The sequence below is a fragment of the Poromitra crassiceps genome, assembly GCF_964638095.1.
Source record: "Poromitra crassiceps genome assembly, chromosome: 1".
Taxonomy (NCBI): Eukaryota; Metazoa; Chordata; class Actinopteri; order Beryciformes; family Melamphaidae; genus Poromitra; species Poromitra crassiceps.
Window position 1 is genome coordinate 122,308,299 of NC_139623.1, and position 21,882 is coordinate 122,330,180.

Sequence of the window (21,882 nt, forward strand, 5' to 3'; positions counted from 1 at the left end):
CATGACCCGGTTACTCAAGATAATGCACATACTTTGTTGTGAGCAGTTTCATGTATGAACTATTTTCTTTTGCAGTCTCATGTAGGAACTAGCTAGCAGCTAGAGGGTGTAGTTCGGTCAAAAGAAAATAGTTCCTCCATGAAACTGCTCATAACAAGGTCTGTGGATTATCTTGAATAACGGGGTCATGATTTATGGAAAGAGGCATTGCTGTTTATCAAATGTATTTCTTTGGCACTTTGAGCACCACAAGCCGAGTGCCATCCACTTCCATTGTATTGGAGAGAAGGCAGAAACACAAAATGATATAGATGGATAAATAGCACTACAGGTACAAATATGTATTTTGGATTTTAGGGGGAGGATTTTAAGCTCCTTAGCAGCTCATTAAGATCATTAGTCTCACCTGGCTGACAGAGTGCAGATGTCCCAAGTCGGCGTCTGGACCGGAGCACAGGTAGACGTTAGACGGAAGGTCATGACCTTCAGGCTCCACCCCCGAGCCGTCGGCTATGTTGAAATACACACACCACAGGACAGACGGACAGCCCTCTGCAGAGAAACAGACAGGCAGGCAGAGAGACAGACAGTTACTCCAATCCCGTGTTAAAGGCTTGTGTCATTGTAATGTCCGCCAATTCAATTTCATTTTTTTTTTAGTTTAAGTTGTTCCTCTCATATTCTGGGCCAAAATATTTGAATGGTACTCCAAGGCCTATAAAATAACTGAACTGGCCATCTTCGGCTGCCCGAGGTCCTCTCTGAACTTCCCTACAGCCATGCAACAGTCTCTGACGCAGGGGACAACTGTTGCCAAGAAACTCATTCTGAAGGAAGATATATTCACCTTCTTTTCTATGGGCCTATTCACAGCTGCCATTTGTGTTGAAAAGGCAGGATAAACACAGGTGCAACCAACTCACTAATTAGGGCCCCAGCACTGGAACACCTAAATGGACTGGGAATAGGAAACCCTAATTAATGTTTTGGTGCACCTGTGTTACTTCCTGCCTTTTAGACACAAACTGGTTGCTATGAAAAAGGCCTATTGTGGTTGACGAACATGACCTCTGTTATATGGACGGAGATTTAGGTTCCTGGGGCGATATTACAGAAACTTCCTAAATTCCAAATCCTATCCTAAATGATTGGTAACCATGGTAATTAGAGTTAGGACTTGATTTAGGAAAACACCCATTACAGAACAACAGTTCCTAAATCAATATTCTCATCCTAATTTAAAATGGGAAAAGCGTATTACAGAAGCGTCCTAACTCCCCAAAATCTTAAAAAAGCTCTCCTAACTTTAAGATGCCAGCTATGCTGTCCTAACTAATTTACGCTATTTTCAACTGGAACAACAGCCATCTTGCATCTCGTTATAATTTATAGCCTACTTATAGCCTACCTACCTACGTTATGGCTGCGCTGTTATTACATTAGCAAAACCAACAAAATGTCAACAGGCGCAATGTATTTGCCGAAAGGCTCATGCGGGACCCGAATGACGTTTTGCGTTTTGATGACAGAACGCTCGTTAATCGATACAGACCGCCCCGGGACATGATACTGCAGCTAGCCGAGGAGCTGAGACCTGTGTTGGAGAGACCGACTAGGCGACACGGGGCTCTGCCGGTTGTAGTACAACTTACAAATGCACTTCGGTTTTTTGTGAAGGGAGATTTTCAAACTGAAGTGGCCGACATATCCAAAATATCTCAGCCTGCTATGTCACGTAATTTAACTGAGGTAGCAACAGCCATCAGCAATTTGGCTCCTCAGTACATACAGTTTCCAAGGGGGGAGGAATGCCTTATGCGGCAGAGACGGTTTCTGCTATTTTAGCCCATTCCCTCTCTTTCACCTCCCGCGTGAGGGTGGCTGAAAACTTTCCGAAAAGCACGTCTTTAACCTTTTCTACGGCGGTCACTAAGACCTCCAACTCATCTGCCTTGAAGTTAAATGCCCTTCGTTTTTGGTCCATTGCCCCACAATCCCAAAAATGTTCGACAACAACAACACACATCGTTAGCCTACTAGCTAATAGCAGGCTACTAGCGCTCCTACTTCCCCGCGAGTTGAGAAAGGAGGAGGTGTCTGTTGCTAGTGGTTGCTAGGGTAACAGACAGAAAAGTTGATAACCGATGCTGGATGAGTATTTAGGATTTCCTAACCAGACATAAGATAGGATTTAGCAAGATAAGATAGGATTCCTAAAATTAGTTAGGATTTGCTTCTGTAATACCAAATCAGAAAAAATCCTATCTTAAACTAGTCCTATCCTAACTTAAGACATATGATAGGGAGTTTCTGTAATGTGGCCCCTGAGGACCAACTCACTTAGAACGTTTTCTGCTATTTGGGACCTGTTCCTGGCCTACCTTGATGAGGTTAGGGGTGACGGGTGACTCGCCTGGCTGGTTTCTCATGGACCCCTTGCACAATATCTTTTATAAACACATAAACCTTGAATTATAAACCTTGGGCGGCTGGTAGCACCATGTTGTAGTGTTGAATGTTGATTATTATTATGTTTTCCTTTTCCTGTGTCCGAGCCTGTTCGTGTGTCCTGTTTGTTTATTTATTGTTTAGACAATTTTAAAATAAAATATGTCATGAACCATTATTTTTTCTGATATTCCGCCATTTTCTCCCCAATTATACTTGGCCAATTTATCCCCATGCTGCCCTTGGCTGCTCTGGTCACTGCGCCACCCTGCATGTGCGTCATCATCATCATTGTTGTCCGGTTGCCTGTGTGTGTGTGTGAAGGTGTGTCTGTGTCCATGTGAGAGAGTGTGTGCGTTACCTTGGTCATGTGACTCTGGCGTTCGGAACATCCTGGTAACCACGGGCGACAGGTCGTGGTGGGCAGAGCCAACTGATTGACAGGTGAGGTGGACCAGGTCTAAACAGAGACAACAATAACCGTCACCATGGAAACAGAAACATGGAAAAAGAACTTACAAAGAGCTTACATTGCTGCTAAGAACTGAAGGCTAATAGGTCGTTCCATTGCAACATCAGCACACATCAAATTAGCCATTTTGGCCTGAAGGAGGTTGATTTTATTTGACGGTTACAAATTGAAATACAATACAAGGAGACTATTGTAATGATGGCATAAAACGTCCTGCATACGAAGTGCCGTACAAAAGTACCTCTACCCACTACCCAGAGCCATAGAGATATAAGAGTTGCGTCATCTCCATTCACTCCAATAGACCTGGGGCAACTACGTCACGTCTGGGCGAGCAACACAAGGCATTGTGGGTAATCACGATCCGCTCCTGTAGACTAGTGCCACTCGCCGTTAACTTCAATGTAAAATAGCGGTACCAAAAACAAATTATAAAAAAAAAACAGAAATCATTTCATTTATAAATGACTCAAAGGCACCATGACATGATATACAATACATTATACTACAAGATACATCGAAAATAGTCATTTGATCCATCTTCAGTAATGTCACTCATGTCCCTTCTGTGACCTACCGTAAATTCCGGACTATAAGCCGCGGCTTTTTTCCCGTTTTTTGGCCTTTTTTGGCCCCTGCGGCTTATATAACGGTGCGGCTTATCTATGGATTTTTTCCAAAAAAAAAAAAAAAAAAACGGAATTCTCTCTTCTTTAGCACTCTTTCTAACTATAAATCCACTTCTGTTTTAATTTCCTCTCTTGCCCTCTTTTCACCACACTGTATGACACTGTATGACACTGTGTGCACTGTAAAAAAGAAACACAGGTGGTGTTGTGTTATGTTGTTTTGTTGAAATGTTAATAAATGGGAGCTTCCTCAAACAGCCATCTCTTTCCCGACAATCCCCTCTGTGCATGAACCCTTACATATGGTAATTAAACATTAAAACACAATAAAAAAAATAAAAAAAAAATACCATTAAAACACCCGCGGCTTATAGTCCGGTGCGGCTTATATATGTAAAAAACAGTCAACTTTGCAGGTGCGGCTTATACACCGGTGCGGCTTATAGTCCGGAATTTACGGTAGTTAGAGCCTGCTGTTCACCTGGCATGTGAATAAGGGCTCGGTATTGGAAACGACGCAATATTTGGGAATACTGATTATTTGTTAGCCTGGCCTAGCCAGTGACTCATAGGAATAGACTACGTGACAACCAGGAAAGACTGGTGACTACTGGAGAGTCAGTTGACAGCCGGAACAGGAACGGCACCCGGGTAGCAGTATGGGTTAGCTCCCCAGCCTGCGTCTTCCATGAGGAAGAAGCCCAAAAACCCACGAGAGGCCTTTTAGGAGGGCCATTCAAGCCGCAAGTGGAGACTGCAGTGCCACCAAGTACTGGTACTGCATGGTGTCCACTAAGATACCATCACCTCGGAATGAGATGTTTGGAGCGGGGGAGTCTGGTGCAGCGCACAGGTCGTAGACCTGGTGAGACGAGGGAGGAACCCGGCTGGGTGGCAACCCACAGAGCCCGGTCCCTCTACGTACCAGAGCCCTGTCCCTCCCCCGGTCCCGGCAGAGTAGTTCCAGAGCAGCGGGTTGAGTGGCCCTGACCGCATGACCACCTTCGACCCTTCCTAGAGGGCTGACCGTGGGTAGCTACTGGGACGTAAGTTGGGGCTTGGCCAGCCCCGGCTGGGTCACCTGGGCGAGGGTGTATGATGTTGCGAGACCCGAAACATCCTATGATCCCAGGGTACATCACTGAGGATACGTCCCAGTTATGCATCCATTATGCGAAACTTCAGTTAACAACATTGTGCGGGAGGTAGGTACTGTTTTATTAAGATAAGATAAGATCAGATTGGGTCGGCCAAATCTATTTTTCTTCTTATAACTCAAATAAAAGAGGCACGGCAATCCTTATAAATAAGAATATTCCATTTATACTTGAAAAAGAAGAGCACGATCCAGAAGGTAGATTCATTTTGATTGCAGGCTCTATTCTCGGCCAGCATATTACTATCTTAAATGTATATGCTCCTAATGTGGACTCTCCTCAATTTATGTCACAGATGGTTTTGCTCTTTAACCAACATTGTAAAGGTCTTGGCCTCTTAGCTGGTGATTTTAATTGTATAATGAATATCAATTTAGATAAGTCCTCCACCACACCTCTGACCAACTCAAGATCCTCTCGTACTCTGAACAATATGTGCAAAGACACAGGCCTATTAGATGTATGGAGAGAGCTGCATCCCACAGTCAGGGACTATACATTTTACTCTAATCCTCATAAATCTTATTCCAGACTGGATTATTTTTTTATTCCCAGTAATTATATACACACAGTGAGCTCCTGTCAGATAGGCTCTATTGTGTTATCTGATCACGCTCCAGTGTATATGGAGATTAATCTTGGGATCACAATTCCCAGATCCTCACATTGGAAATTTAATTCCTCGTTCCTGAATAATGTGGACTTCTGTTCATTTGTCAGAGAAAAACTTTCACATTTCTGGCAAGATAATCAATTCTCACCTGTCTCTCCTGCAACTATGTGGGATGCAGCTAAAGCCACTTTACGTGGACATCTTATTTCTTATACATCCCTACAGAAAAAAATCTTAGCAAAAAAACGGAAAGATCTTGAGGAGGAGGTGATGCATTTAGAGCAGCTACATAAGAGGTCTCCCACTGAAAATAATTGGAACTTATTGATTAATGCAAAAACAAGGCTCAATTTAGACCATACCTGTCATATTAATAAGTTAATGCTCTTCACTAAACAAAAACATCATGAGTTTGGTAACAAGTCCAGTCGTTTACTTGCTTATCAGTTAAAAAAAGAATGTAACGATCGGGCGATAAAATCTGCTAGGACAACTCAGGGTTCGCTTACTTGTGACCCTCTTCTGATAAATAACACCTTCAGGGACTTTTATAAGACTCTTTACACTTCTCAGTGCACAGGTTCACTCTCTGACATTGGTTCCTACCTAGATAGAATCACTCTGCCTACTGCCACAGAGGAGGATCGTTTATTTATGAATGTGTCTTTTAGTCAAGAAGAGGTATGGGAAACTATTCAATCTATGCCCTCTGGAAAAGCACCAGGCCTTGATGGGTATCCGCTTGAGTTTTACAAGGCATTTTGGCCTGCGATTTGTCCGATCCTGATGCCTGTACTTAAAAACCTGTCTGATGGAATTCTGCCAGATACATGGAAGATGGCTTCTATTAGTTTAATTTTAAAGAAAGATAAAAATCCTCTTGATTGTTCATCTTTCCGCCCAATCAGTTTACTTAATGTGGACTTTAAAATAGTAGCCAAACTACTAGCTCGCAGATTAGAAAGATTACTTCCTCACCTTATTAAACCAGACCAGACAGGTTTTGTTAAGTCCAGATATGGTGCTGATAATCTGAGGCGAGTTTTTAACATTGTACACCATCTTAATACTCTTAAACACCCAGCTTTGATCGTTTCCCTTGATGCAGAAAAAGCATTCGATCGAGTAGAGTGGCCGTTTTTATTTTCTGTTTTGGAAAAGTTTAACCTGGGCTCTAACTTCATTTCCTTAGTTAAACTCCTATACTCCGATCCACTGGCAGCTGTTAACACAAATGGACTGTTGTCTGAGAAATTTTCAGTAGGCAGGGGGTGCAGACAGGGATGTCCTTTATCCCCTCTTTTATTTTCATTAGTTATTGAACCCCTAGCAGAGTCCCTCAGATCCGATAACAATATTTGTGGTGTAAGAGTAGGCGAGGTAGAGCATTGTATCTCGTTATACGCTGATGATGTTCTCTTATACTTGACCAATCCTGAGACCTCGATCCCCATAGTTCTGGATTCCATCGCTTGTTATAGTAAGCTATCAGGCTATAAAATTAATTTAGATAAATCAATGGCAATGCCTTTAAACATTTCCTCTAAGGCCGACATTTTTGTGCATTTTCCTTTTCATTGGTCAGAGAAAGGTTTTAAATATTTGGGTATTTTAGTTACTCCTGACCTCACAGATTTATTCAATGCTAATTATCCACCTCTGATTAAGAAAATCAAAGAAGACTTGGTTAAATGGTCGACTTTACCAACTTCCTTTTTTGGGAGAATCAATGCCATAAGGATGAACATTCTTCCCCGTCTGAACTACTTGTTTCAGAGCCTTCCCTGTTTTTTGTCTTCTACCTTTTTTAAAAGACTTAATCATCATATTTCTAAATATATATGGAAATACAAAAAGCCAAGAATCAAGTTTTCTACGCTTACTAAATCAAAAGACCGGGGCGGAGCTTCACTGCCAAATCTCCAGCTTTATTACTGGTCAGCTCAAATTAAAAATATGTCAAATTGGTTTTTGGACAGGCATGACTCTTTATGGACTAGTATTGAATCATATGCTTGCCATCCAAGACTGCTGAAGTCACTCCCTTTTATCTATAATTTCGATCAGGTGGAGTCTCTATCAAGTAATATGATTGTATATAATACACTTTTAGTTTGGAGAGATGTGAGAAAATACTTAAATATTCCTAAATGTATTTCTCTTTGGTCCCCTATTGCTCTCAACCCTGACATTCCCCCACAAATGGGAAATATTGGCCTCTTGACTTGGCTCTCAAAGGGCCTCTTTGATTTTTCTGGTCTTTTTTCACAGAACAATATAAAATCGTTTGAACAAATTAGAATTGGTTTTGACTTACCCAATAGGGATCTTTATAAATTTTTACAAATAAGACACTTTACACAGTCGCTCCTGAGGGAAAGAAAATTACGTCTGGAATTGTCAGAGATTGAGAAGTGCCTTATCTCAGCTGATGGCTCTAAAGGCAAAATTTCATATATATATGCTCTTCTATCGATGGCCAGCTCATCCTCATTTGACGTTTTGAAGCCTGTCTGGGAACATGATCTTGGGACCACGTTCAGCACAGAGAGCTGGTCAGCAATCTGCAATAAGATCTTTCCTAAATGTACTCCTCTTAGTGTATCTGAACAAAATTATAAGTTCTTTAATAGAATTTATCTCACCCCTGTTCGCCTCCAGAAAATGTTCCCAGACACTTCCAATTTGTGTTTTAAATGTAAAGCTCATCTAGGGACTCTTACCCATTTATTTTGGTTTTGTGACAAGATTCAAAGTTACTGGAGAGATGTCCACTCTATTATTCAAAACATTATAGGAAAACAATTTACTATGAGTTCAGTCTTGTATCTTTTGAATTATGACTCAGTTACGAATTTTGATAAAGATACAGAGTCTCTGTTAAATGTTTTATTTTATTTAGCAAAAAAATGCATATTACTATTATGGTCTACTCCTCAAGTACCTTCTGTAAATATGTGGCTGTCACAGGTCTCAATATTCTTACCTCTGGAAAAACTGACTTATGACCTACATCAGAAATCTGACACTTTTCAGAGAATATGGTCACCCCTGTGTTCATATCTAGAGAGATTCTGACTGAGACACTTCTACCTTTGTACTTGACCCTGTATACTCTGTTCATTTAGTCTGTTATATCGTGTGTGTGTTTTTTGTGTGTGAGAGAGAGAGAGATTTTTTTCTTTTTATCTTCTCTTGTTTATTATAGCGGAGCCGTGTCGACCGTTAAAGGCACTGTCACGTGCCCCAGTTATGTGTAACATATAACTCGGTTTCTGTTGTCAACTCACTTTCCTTTCACTGTTGATGTCGCTTGTTTCATGTGCTTGTTTTGTCTTGTATCCTTTTTATTCAAAATAAAAAAATGTTAATAATAAAAAAAAAAAAAAGATAAGATAAGATATACTTTCAATGTCCCCATAAGGACATTTGTGGTGGACTCCATCCTGCAGTTGCACAGTAGATAAAATCACACATACATATTAGAAAGTGAAACATCCTAAAAAAGCACATGGCATCCAAACAGTTTACACAATGGACACAGATTTACAGTTTACACAATAGGCACAAATTGACAGGTGACAGTATATGCACACAGGTGACTAGACCGATATTGCTTTTTCAATGGCCGATGCCGATGCCGATCTTTAGAGAGCAGGGCGGCCGATGGCCGATATATAATGCCGATTATTATTATTTTTTTCATTCGATAAAATACGATTAAAATAAACTCCTCAAAAAAAGTTCGGAAACGTTATTTCGCTCGATTATTTCTCCCCTTTAATAATACCAATTGGTATTGTATTTTATATCGTTGGAAAGCCTGATTAGTCACCTTTACAACAGGGTACAACTTGTAAGGATTGTGCATTCGTGGAATGAGAAACACACAGCTAAACGTGTGGGTAGCGCCCCCAAAAAATGTGCCAAAATCTCCTGCAATATTCTTCTGTTGGTATTTTTTTTTAAAGAAATCTAGCAGCCTAGATTTCCATTATCAATTCATGCACATTGAAAATCGAATATAACATTATACTGTAGGCCTACATCTAATATAAGATGTTATCTTAGCCAGTACAGTAACATGTTTCTGATTATTCTTTTTATTAAATAGAAAAATACATTGGGTTATGCGGTATATATTTCAGTAGTGGCTGGTAGGCTATAGTGAGAGAGCAGTATGTCAGAGAACTCATTCATGCACTGTTCTATACATTAGCAATAATAATAATAATAATGTAACTTTAGATTTGCTGTCATTTGATGGGAGAAGTGTGTTTGCAAAAGATGATGGTGAGGTGAGTGAGGAAACCGTTACAGTAGGCTTATGGGTGCATGAGAAGACTCACATTCCTAGCTTTCAAAGCTCAATAGCCTACAGTATATACTCTCACTAACTCTTATATGTTTACTGTCTGTAACGCTATGATTGCAGCCAGGGGGGATGCATGTAGCCTACTGTGAAACGCTCGGGTTGATAATGACAGTCCAATCGTCCGTCTGCCACGAGTCAATCCAACATTATTTACAGCAGGTTGCATGAGCTCAAAACTTTTTCACGCATTAAATAACAACTGTCCCCAAGACATGTTTTCGTATGTTACGTTTGTATTAACTTTTGACAGGCTCAGGTAGACTGTAGGAGGAATGCTACACTATCTCATTAAACAGTAAACACACACACGAGCGCGCACACACGCACACACACACACACGGAGCTATTTAGCCTACTACTAGGAAGCTGTTCCTTCAGCAAAACACTGTTGACAAGTAGCGTTAACGCTAGCTTTTGGACTCCCCCTTGTTGAATCTCTAACCCACATTAATGCAACCTGCTGTAAACGTTGGAATGACTCGTCGCTTGAGACGAGTTGAACTGGCTTGCGTCTGGTTGTTTCAGTTTCTAATGACATGCGTCCCTCCGCAAATTGCGGGCCGCAATCAATGTTAACCTTACAGACAGTAAACTTATAAGATTGAGTGAGAGTTTTCTTAGTTTAAGATCTAGCAAGCATGTATCAGAGTAAGCGAGGACTCCACACTCCTTCTTTGAACAGACACCGCAGCTATCCCAAAGCCAAGGAAGGGGGAGGGGTGAAAGGGGAGGGGTGAGCAGCCACACTGTAAATACTTGTAAACGGGCCTTTCTCCGTGGAGTTTAACACTACAATGTTAGTTTCTTCCAGATAGGAACCCCCGCTAAATAATAATAATAACAATAATAATAATAATAATAATAATAATAATAATAATAATAATAATAATAATAAATGATAATAATTGTAATAAAAAATCGGCCTTGTGAGCAAGGCAGAGGCCGATGCCGATTAATTAAAAATGCCAATAATCGGCCCCAATTAATCGGCCGGCCGATTAATCGGTCGACCTCTACAGGTGACAGTATATGCACACAGGTGACAGTGACGGCACGTTGCAAAACCCTCATCCAACATTACACATCTACATGTTAAGCTTGTATTATGCTCACCCTGCCGTGAAGGGCGCGGGGGTGGAGCGAGGGCCGGGCGCGTCAAATGACGTAAATTTGTTGGGCGTGGTTGGGCGCTACCTCCGTCTGGCGCTCGCCTTGTGCATGATTTTTTTTCTAACAGCGCGAGCAGCTCTCCAACATGTCCGCTTTCAAGCCACTGAGCCCTGAACACTGAGCTGTGTTTTCGCCACATTTCTTGACCCATGTGGTAGGCTAAAAACTTTGATTTGCAACTGTTCGTTTTTAGTCATTTCACCAAGTAAATGTGTTGTGTTGAGAGCATTATTGAGAGAGATTAAAAGCAGCACAGAGTAGGCTATCAGGGCTGAGAAGTAAAACGGCTTTCAGTAAAAACAAGTTTGGTGATTCCTTCATGTGCTGATGTGGGGTCATTTGAGAGTGAAAGCGCACTCAGTACTGCACATAATAGCGTTTCATTGCGACTTTTCCACGGGCTGTTCTCACTATTACCATTGTACAATACATGCTGATCACTTTCTGAGTATAATGGCATCAGCCCCAGCGCGAGGTCTGCACAGTGACTCACGGAGACTCGCGGGGCCACACCCCCACGGAGCTTGGTCGAGTATAATTCAGCCTTTACTGTTCAGGAGCTTAATGGACACGGGCAGAAATGAGTGTTTGTAATGTTTCAGCCTGCTCTTGGGAACCCTGAATCTCCTACCAGAAGGTAAGAGCTGGAACTCTGGGTGGGGAATGTGGGTGGGGTCAGACACTATTTTCTGAGCCTGTCTGATGATTGACTGCTCATAAGTTGTTTGGAGGGGTGGATGGTTTTTGACCCCCATCATTTTCATACATTAGCAGTCTTCACTAGACAAGCAAGCTGTGCTTTGAGCTGCACTGTCAAGTTACCATACCAGGCTGTAATACCATATCTTATAACACTCTCTAACACTGCATGATCAAAAAGTAACAAGCTTCTGCTCCACTCCAAACACCCTGAGGGCGCTTTCAGACCTGATAGTCCGCGTCCTTAGTTCGCACCAAATGCAAAAATGATACCGTACATTGTTTTGTTTTCCAGCTGGTCCGGTTCGCTTTCACACCAGCCAAAAAGCATGCGGACCAAATAGGGCTGCCAACCCTCCCAGATTGAACAGAAGACTCTGGGAGTCTGGAAAATATAACTTCCCAGAGATTTTTTGATGGGTGAAATTATCATGTGTGTGTGTGTGTGTGTGTGTTAGGGACTGTGCTCGCCTGCTCTCGTCTGCTTTCCAGGCGAGGCGGTAGCCAACTCAAACGAGCCTAACCCTAACCCTAGCTCAAACTGTCACCGATAGTTACAGGTGAGCTTACAACCTTTAACTGAAGGTAGTAGAAGTACACGGATGCATCGGGACCACTGAGGGAGCGAGCCAACACCAGTCAAAGCTGCCGGGGTCTGTGTTATTCAGTGTAGCTCGAGGCTACTTAACCTCAAGCATATTAGCCTGGCTAACATGCTAGGGCAGGGGTGGGCAACTATTTTTCATGGGGGGCCAGCGTGAAAAATTTTGGGCATTTGAAGCCAGGTTTAGAGGAATAACTCATTTTAAATTAACAGTTGTGATGTCATTATTCAGTCTTAACCACCAATATTTGATCCTTTTCTCACTCACTCCTATGTCACCACCTGCTCTCCCTGCAGGGCTTGAAATTTACTTTTTTCACCACCTGCCAATATGGCTGCTAGATTTTAAAGTTACCAGCCAATTAGAATTTCCACTAGCCGAAATGTTTTTCTTGAAATAAACCAGAATATGAGTGTGTTAATTTAAGCATTTAAGTATCAGTAAGTGGTCTGGGATTCTCAAAGCCTGTGTTGAGGGTCACACAAGAACAAAAATGCACTCTTGAAGCTAAATAAATCCAAAACCAACAAGTTAATTATTTAAATTTCTACTTCAATGTAGAACAGTCATTTCTTACACATGAGATTACTTTTAGCCAGCTGAGCGCGCTGGGGTCAAATATGCTCGCTGCCAATCTACATCGTGCCTTGGCTGTTGAGGCGTCCAGGACCCCTCGCGTTTGACTGTCGGAGCTCTCTCCCCTTCTGGTCACTCCGGGCCAGATCCAGCAATGCCCTCCTGTCTTTGTAAACCATTGCTCTACCCCCCCCTCATGGCCTGGTAGGCTCTTTACGCCTCCTCTACCTATCCCCATCCCTGTTGTAATTCCTAATCAAATTCCTGTACATACCACTGTTAGCCTCTCCCTCTCCACTGCACGTCTTCCTCCCCACTCTGCAAGACCAAAGGGGGTCACAGAGGACAACTTGATATTTATTATTACTAATTCTACCCCTTCTTCTCCCTCTCTCGATGAGGTCTCCCACACTTTTTCCATCCCTGTTTTACTATGTAATAACAGACCGAGCCCCAGTGTGGTTTCAAAGCCTGTATGTAGGCGTGCTAGGGACCGGCCTAGATGTCTCCAGTCACTGCCGCGAGCCTCAACGTTCGGCAGAGCCGGATCCGACTCCATCTGCTTTGGATTACTAAATGCCCGATCCATATTAGCCAACAAATCATTCATCCTGAGGGATTATTTTACATCCAAAGACCTGGACTATCTGCTGATTTCGGAAACCTGGCAGAAAGCAGACGATTTTGTCCATCTAAACGAACTCTGCCCTCCAAACTGCGCTTATTCTTGCGCCCCCAGATCCTCAGGCAAAGGAGGAGGAGGACTAGCCATAGTGTACCGAGACTGTTTCTCCTCACGCTCGGTGAGCCCTGGATTTTACGCATCCTTTGAAATTCTTATGAACAAAATTGGACAAACGAACCCTTTTTATTGCGTTTTAATTTACCACCCTCCTGGCAGAAATGGTTCTTTCCTCACTGAGTTCGGTGACTTTTTAGCGTCCATCATTCGACTGGATAGAGTTCTCATGATTGGAGATTTTAACATTCATGTAAATAATAGTTTGGATGACTTTGCCATCAACTTCTTGAATGTTACTGAATCTTTTAAATTCATCCAACATGTCTCTGGTCCTACCCACATCAGAGGAAATACTTTAGACCTGGTGTTTACGTTAGGGTTAAATGCTAATAATGTTTGTACTGAGGAACTGCTGGTGACTGACCACAAATGTGTTCTTTTTAATCTGTCTTTTGACAACGACTTTGTGCCGGTGAAGCGTTTAAAATGCTCACGTATTGTGAATAGCTCAGCCGTTGAGAAGTTCACCTCCAGCTTTGATAGAAATATCTTGGTCTCCCCTGTTGATGACATAGATTGTTTGGTTCATGATTTTAACTCACACTGCACAGCTATTTTAGACGACGTAGCACCCATGGTGACTCGCACAGCCAGGCTGGTAAAGTCCTCCCCCTGGTTGAACGATGAGATCCATGATCTTAGACGTAAATGCCGCAAAATAGAACGGCTATGGAAACTATCCAACCTCCAAGTCCATCGTCTCTACCTCAAAGAGCTTTTAACAGAATTCAACGATATGGTCAAGAGTGCTAGAGCTGCTTATTTTGCAAACCTCATCTCCTCTAGCAAGCACAATCCCAAAGTATTGTTCAGGACCATAAATACAATTGTCAGCCCACCTCTCCCATCTGTACCTGTTCTCTCAAATGACGACTGCAACCGTTTTCTTTTGTTTTTTGTTGACAAAGTTGCCAATGTGAGGGCAAATATCACCCCCTCCCCATCTCTCATCTCCATCTGTCCAGTTAAGATATCATCCCTGAGCTGTTTCTCTACCATCGCCCTGAAAGACCTAACAGACATAGTGAGCTCTATGAAATCCTCTTCGAGCCCTCTAGATATTCTACCCACCTCTATGCTCAAGGAAGTTTTGAGTTCTGTTGGTCCCAGTCTTCTCACTATTATAAACAGGTCCTTAGTCCTGGGCATGGTTCCATCCTATTTCAAGCAGGCGGTCGTTCAGCCCCTCCTGAAAAAGCCCAACCTCGACCCCTCCCTACCAAATAATTACAGACCCATCTCAAAGCTGCCCTTTGTATCGAAGGTGCTAGAGAAAGTGGTAGCAATTCAGCTTACCACTTATCTGACGAAATATAACATCCCAGACAAATTTCAATCAGGTTTTCAAAAAAAACACTCCACTGAAACTGCCCTCCTCAGAGTTTCCAATGATATCATGATGTCCACTGATGCCGGTAATTGTTCTGTCTTGGTTTTACTTGATGTTGTTGTTACTCAGTGCAGCATTTGATACGGTTGACCACAGCATCTTGCTGGATAGGCTCAGGGACTGGGTGGGTATCTCAGGGAGCGCACTAAGTTGGTTTGCCTCTTACCTAACAGAGAGAAGTTTCTCAGTAGCCGTTGGCCCTTTTACATCTGACTCCTCCCCCCTTTCGTGCAGTGTGCCACAGGGATCCGTGCTGGCGCCAGATCTTTTCGGCCTGTACATGCTTCCCCTAGGCCTTTTAATCAGTTATTTTAAGGGTATTTCTTATCATTTTTATGCAGACGACATCCAGCTCCATTTCTCTTTTAAACCCGATAACTTAGAGAGTCTCAGCATCCTTCATGAGTGTCTGGCCGCCATTGAGCAATGGATGGCGAGCAATTTCCTACAACTAAATGCTGCCAAGACAGAAGTGCTGATCATCGCTAGCGACAGCATTGCCTCCAGAGTGGCACAGAGCCACATGGGGTCCCTTAAGGGAAATATCCATCCCTCTCTGAGAAATTTAGGTGTTTTCTTTGAGCAATCTATGCATTTGGATAAACATGTAAATTCCCTAACCCGCTCCTGCTTCTACCACCTCAGAAATATTGTCAAATTACGGTCCATTGTATCACCTGCTGAACTGGAAATAGCTGTACATGCTTTCATTTCCTCAAGACTCGATTATTGTAACTCACTTTTCACCTGCCTTAACCAATCATCCATAAACCAGCTCCAACTTGTCCAAAATGCCACTGCAAGATTGCTCACCAGGTCAAAAAAGTCTTGCCACATCACCCCCATCCTAGCCTCTCTCCACTGGCTCCCAGTGAATTTCAGAATTCAGTTTAAAGTCCTGGTCTTAACTTATAGAGCCCTCCATGGACAAACCCCGGTTTACATCTCCGAGCTTCTCCATTCATACTCGGCCAGTCGGTCTCTGAGGTCGTCCGACCAGGAGTTACTGGCGGTGCCCTGGACCAGATTAAAAACTAAGGGTGATAGAGCCTTTGCGGTGGTGGCCCCAAGGCTCTGGAATACTCTCCCTCTGGACCTGAGAGTCTCTTCCTCTGAACTCGTGTTCAAAAAGCAATTAAAAACTTTCCTGTTCAGAAAAGCTTTCGGCCATACATAGATTTTACAGACTGTTTTGATTTATTTCATTCTTCTGCTTGCAATGTCTGTCTTTATTTTAGCTATTTTTCTGCTAGCCTAATTTTGCATTTTCTTAGACATGTTTTAATTATATGAGATGTTTTAATTGTATTACTTGTTTTAAACTGTATGTGGTCCTCTGTGAAGCACTCTGGGCACTCGTGCTACGAAGAGCGCTATATAAATAAAGGTTTACTTACTTACTTACTAGCCTTTTAGTCATAAATATTATTGAAAGATATTCCATATTCCAGACTGAAATGCTATAACAGAAGAGTATTGGCCAGAATGAGATGAACATTTGGACACTTATTCAGCGGATATCTTGCATTGCAATTTTTTTTTTCAATTCCATCGCGGGCCGCCGTATGTTGCCCATGTATGTGCTAGGGTGATGCAGGCAGACAGGAGTCGGCTAATTAGCATTGGCCGAAGTTTTGCAATGAAAGCTAGCTAGAGCAGTTTCTTGAAATGCATTCTAACCAGCTGAAATATTCACATAAAACACAGCGTATTGCTGGTGGTGGCCGTGACACCGGCGCTGCCCTACTGGGGCAGTGGGTTAGAGAAACTATCCTGGGGGGAATGCAGGATTGCAGCCAAACACCCTCTTGAGGCAGCGGAGCTGCTAGGCCCAGTTGTTGCAGCCATTTCAGCCTGATGTCCAAGTCTCCATGAACACCGGTGTAGCTCTTGCACCCGGGAACACAACACCTTCGACCCATGACTATCCCTAACCTGTCCCTGGCCACTAAACTAAACTCAACAAACAGATGAATTTTTTTTTTTTTTTACCAACAAACACAACCTAGGCTATCTGACGTAGCCTACTCTAAAACTAAACCTAAACTACTAAATACTACAAAGAGATACACTTTTTCCAGTTTTTTTCTGCTGAAAATCAATCTATATTGGAAATTAGCTGTGTTCTTGATGAATCCAGGTCAAAGGTCCTGACATTTATTGTAAAACTGAGTAATTCCTCATCTCTTCTCACATACCTATGCAAACAGACGAACATTTTTTTTTTTTTTTTACAAACAAACACAACCTAGGCTATCTGACGTACTCTAAAACTTCAAGTTCAAGTTCAAGTTCAAGTAGTTTATTGTCATATGTATAATACAATGTATAATACAATGAAATTCTTTATGCTCTGAGCACCCTCAGCCTTACATACACAAGGACATGGTCACAAAGACCGACAGAAAAAGGGTGTAGACCTACATAACTATGTAGGCTACACGTGATACAGACATGTCTGTACACAGTGCGTGTAGACATAACACAAACCACAATACAGTACAATACAATAATGGTGCACAACAAAGTGACAGTGCGTTGCAGTGTGTGTGAGTCAACTGTTCAGCAGCCTGACTGCCTGAGGGAAAAAGCTGTTACTGAGACGGGTGGTGTGTGATTTGATGCTCCGGAAGCGTTTTTTGGAAGGGAGGAGTGAGAACAGGGTATGAGCGGGGTGGCTGGTGTCTTTGATAATGTTTTTGGCTTTCATTTTACAGCGAGTGGTGAAGATGTTATGGAGGTTTGGTAGTTCTGTGCCGATGATTTTAGCTGCTGTCTTCACAGTCCTCTGCAGCAGTCTGCAGTCCTGGGCGGTCAGGTTGCCGTACCACACTGTGATACACCCTGTCAGAACACTTTCTATGGTACAGCGATAGAAATTCACAAGGCCTTTGGTGCTCAAGCCAAATTTCTTGAGGCGCCTCAGAAAGTACAGTCGCTGCTGTGCTTTCTTGAGGATGCACTTGGTGTTGAGAGACCATGTGAGTGTGTTTGTGATGTGTGTGCCCAGGAATTTAAAGCTGTCGACTATGTCGACAGATGACCCATTGATGGAAATGGGGGTGTGAGTGACTTTGGACTTTCTAAAGTCAACAATGATTTATTTGGTCTTATTGGTGTTTAGAGAGAGGTTGTTGTTTTGGCACCATAGGGTTAGATCTTCTATTTCTCTCCTATAGGCCCTCTCATCACCGTCGGTTATTAATCCGATCACTGTGGTGTCATCTGCAAATTTTATGATGATGTAATTTCCAAATCTGGTGACACAGTCGAAGGTAAACAGAATGTACAGCAGAGGACTGAGGCAGCAGCCTTGGGGCGCGCTAACTAAACCTAAACTACTAAATACTACAATTTACACTATGCACTCTAATCAAAACGCTCCACAAATCTCTCTCTCTCTCTCCCTATTCAACAATTCTCCACACTCCATAGTCCCAGCGTGGTGTGCAGCCACTTTTATAAACTTTGGCTGGGAGGGGCCTAGGCACGAGAGATGGGCGGGCTGGGTTTGGTGACATCACTGATCAAGCTACGTCACTGATCAAGAGCTCAGCCAATAGAAAGGGACGAAAATTGGGAGTCTACAGCTGGCCTTTTTGGTTTGTATGGAACTGCATGGGTATGTGAGAAGAGATGAGTAATTACTCAGATTTACAGTAAATGTCAAGACTTTGACCTGGATTCCTCAAGAACACAGCTAATTTCCAATATATATAGATTTTCAGCAGAAAAAAGTGGAAAAAGTGTTGAGTATCTCTTTAAGGGTGTGTGTGTGTGCGCGTGTGTGTGTGCACGTGAGTGTATGTGTGTGTGAGAGAGAGTGTGTGTGTGTGTGTGGGAGAGAGAGTGTGTGTGTGTGTGTGTGTGCGTGCGTCCATCTCACATGTCCCAGGCATGCAGGTCATGGTGGACGGACAGAGCTCCACCAGTCTGACTGACAGACCGCCTGCCTCTACTGGAGGAACCGTTACCATGGAAACCTGCACAGACAGACAGGTGGAGAGACACAGAGGGAAAGACAGGTAGAGAGAATTTAAATCAAATCGTCCAACTATTAATTCTGGGACATCTGTCTGTCTGTAACCCCCTAGCCTGCTAAATCCCATGACCTCACATCCTGTTTGCCTACTAAACCATCTGATCCCATGACCTCACATCCTGTTTGCCTACTAAACCATCTGATCACATGACCTCATATCCTGTTTGCTTCTGTGGATGAGTCTGGCCCCCAGCCATTTACAGAATGTTTACATGTTTATATATGCGGGGAACATATAGACGGTTTTCACCAGAGTGTAGTCTCTTAGAACAGACGAGTTGGCTTCCGCAATTTTCAAATGCTTCCGCCATACCGTCTGTACTTCGTGGGGGAGAATCATGCACCAACCGGAATGGGAAGCAGAAAGGCGGGTCTTCCGCTCATTAGTCCAATCAGAATCCAATATGCCGGCAGAAAGGCGGGTCTTCCGCTCATTAGTCCAATCAGAATCCAATATGCCGCATTCGCGTGTCGTGATTGGTCGGATTCCGTAGAACTTCCTTCCAGTCTGAAGGTTTTTTTCCCAACTTCCTTGTGCATGTTCTGGGGGTGTAACGTACAGACTGTATATAGCTGCATTCGCCGGATGTAGATGATACAGTCTGTTTTAAGAGACTAACCAGAGCGCAACCCCACAGCACTTCCTTTTTCTCAGCATTCGGCAAACTGCAGAAATATTCACTCGACATCGTTACTTTTGTTTTCGCCGCTCAGCTGTATAGACGGTTTTCACAGAATGGTCAGTCCTGCACTTGAATGTTTTTTTTTCTTTTATGTCCATAGCAAACACTGCAACAGGAAGTGAGCGGGGGTTCAATTTAGAATGTTTTTGTTGTCAAGTTAAAACCGTCTATATGTGATCCAAATATAAATGTACATATATGTTCATATATAACCCTTTATACTGTATACATATAGGGTTATTCTATGTCTACATATATGTACATATAAGCAATTAAATAAGGTTATTCTTACATATGTCAGCATATACTCTATGTTAATATAAGCAATGCACATATATGTTATTATCATACATGTCAAAATATGTGTTCATATTATTGACATATATTAAAGATGGATGCTGTGTCTCCACCTCCTCCCAGTATGCTCTCGTGAGGCCAAAATACCCCAGATTTAAGAACTGGATTCTGCATAGCATTGTGTATTTACAGTATATACAGCCAATGTTCTAGCTCTGTAAATATGGCACTTTAAGTTAGAATCACTTTTGACTTGTCAAAAGTAACCATGTAGATTCCCACAAGTAGAGCAGTTTATCCTAATGACGCCTGGGGATTCCTGGGGATACAATTCCACGGGTGTAAAGGTTTTCTTGCGTGCACTGGGGGTGGAGGGGGGTTCCGGTGTGTCTTGGCCCGGCCTTCGCTCTCACACCTTATGGGTGTGGGGGCGGGGCCTTCGCTCTCACACCTTATGGGTGTGGGGGCGGGGGCCGGGGCAAGACACACCGGAACCCCCCTCCACCCCCAGTGCCGGTAGGTCAGAATAGCTTAGGCTAGGCTATAGATTAGCTACAGCCTAACTCAGTGATCCTCACTATTTTCTCCATGAGAGCCACACTAGCCGGTCAAAGTCAAGAGGAGAGCCAATTTTACCGCAAAACCACACAGTAAGTGTTTGATTTAGTTTTTAGTTTATTCAATGATAAAACCAATGATAAAAAATGTAGAACCAATGATAACTAGAACGACCGCAACGCGGACTTATGCCTCCGCCATTAGTTCATTCTTGAGTCTAAATCGCCATTTGAGGCAAATTGGAAGAAATTCTGTCAAGGCGCTCCTGTGATGTTGCGTTACAGAGCTTGGAAATTGGGTGTGTGAGAGGTCACAGTGACCTTGAACTTTGACCACCAAAATGTAATCAGTTCATCCTTGAGTCCAAGTGGACGTTTGAGGCAAATTCGAAGAAATTCCATCAAGACATTCCTGAGATATCGCATTAACAAGCTTGAAAATGGCATTCGTGAGGTCACAGTGACCTTGAAGTTTGACCACCAAAATGTAATCAATTCATCCTTGAGGCCAAGTTAATGTTTGAGGCAAATTTGATGAAATTCCGTCAAGGCATTCCTGAGATATCGCGTTAACAAGCTTGAAAATGGCGTTGGAGAGGTCACAGTGACCTTGACTTTTGATCACCAAAATGTAATCCTTTCATCCTTGCGCCCAAGTCGACGTTTGAGCCAAATTGGCAGAAATTCCATCAAGCCGTCCTTGAGATATCGCTTTAACGAACTTGGGAATGGCATTCTTGAGGTCACAGTGACCTTGACCTTTGACCACGAAAATCTAATCAGTTCATGCTTGAGTCCAAGATGATGTTTGAGGCAAATTTGATAAAACCATCAAGGCATTTCTGAGATGTTGCGCTAACAAGCTTGAAAATGGCGTTGGAGAGGTCACAGTGACCTTGGCCTTTGACCACCAAAGTCTAATCAGTTCATCCTTGAGTCAAAGTCGATGTTTGAGGTAAATTTGATGAAATTCCGTCAAAGGCATTCGTGAGATATCGCGTTAACAAGCTGGAAAATGGCGTTTGAGAGGTCACAGTGACCTTGACCTTTGACCACCAAAATTGAATCAGTTCATCCTTGAGTCCAAGTCGATGATTGAGACAAGTTTGATTAAATTCCGTCAAGGCATTCCTGAGATATCGCGTTAAGCTGGAAAATGGCGTTTGAGAGGTCAGTGACCTTGACCTTTGACTAGGGCTGCACGATATATCGTTTACACATCGTCATCGCAATGTGCGCATGCGTGATAGTCACATCGCAGGACGTGCGATGTCAAAAGCAAATTAACTCGTCATGTTGCTTGATAAACTCTCACTTTAGGGGTAGCCTACTGAGTGAAATGCAGTCTCTCTCAAAGGAGAGAGACG

The 21,882-nt window shown here is 42.8% G+C and overlaps 1 protein-coding gene across 1 annotated transcript in view; it reads right to left on the bottom strand.

Annotated features, from left to right (window-relative positions):
* Positions 1-376: 376 nt before the first annotated feature.
* The window catches only part of LOC310772916 (rab proteins geranylgeranyltransferase component A 1-like), a gene marked incomplete at its 3' end in the record, with an annotated part of 130,811 nt that continues 109,305 nt past the window's right edge, over positions 377-21,882 (bottom strand). The window contains exons 14-16 of the mRNA XM_083632863.1: positions 18,823-18,919; positions 2,810-2,908; positions 377-552 (exon numbers count right to left, since the gene is read on the bottom strand). Of these exons, the coding sequence (XP_083488989.1) occupies positions 377-552; positions 2,810-2,908; positions 18,823-18,919 (372 nt within the window). The remainder of the gene's footprint in view (positions 553-2,809; positions 2,909-18,822; positions 18,920-21,882) is intronic.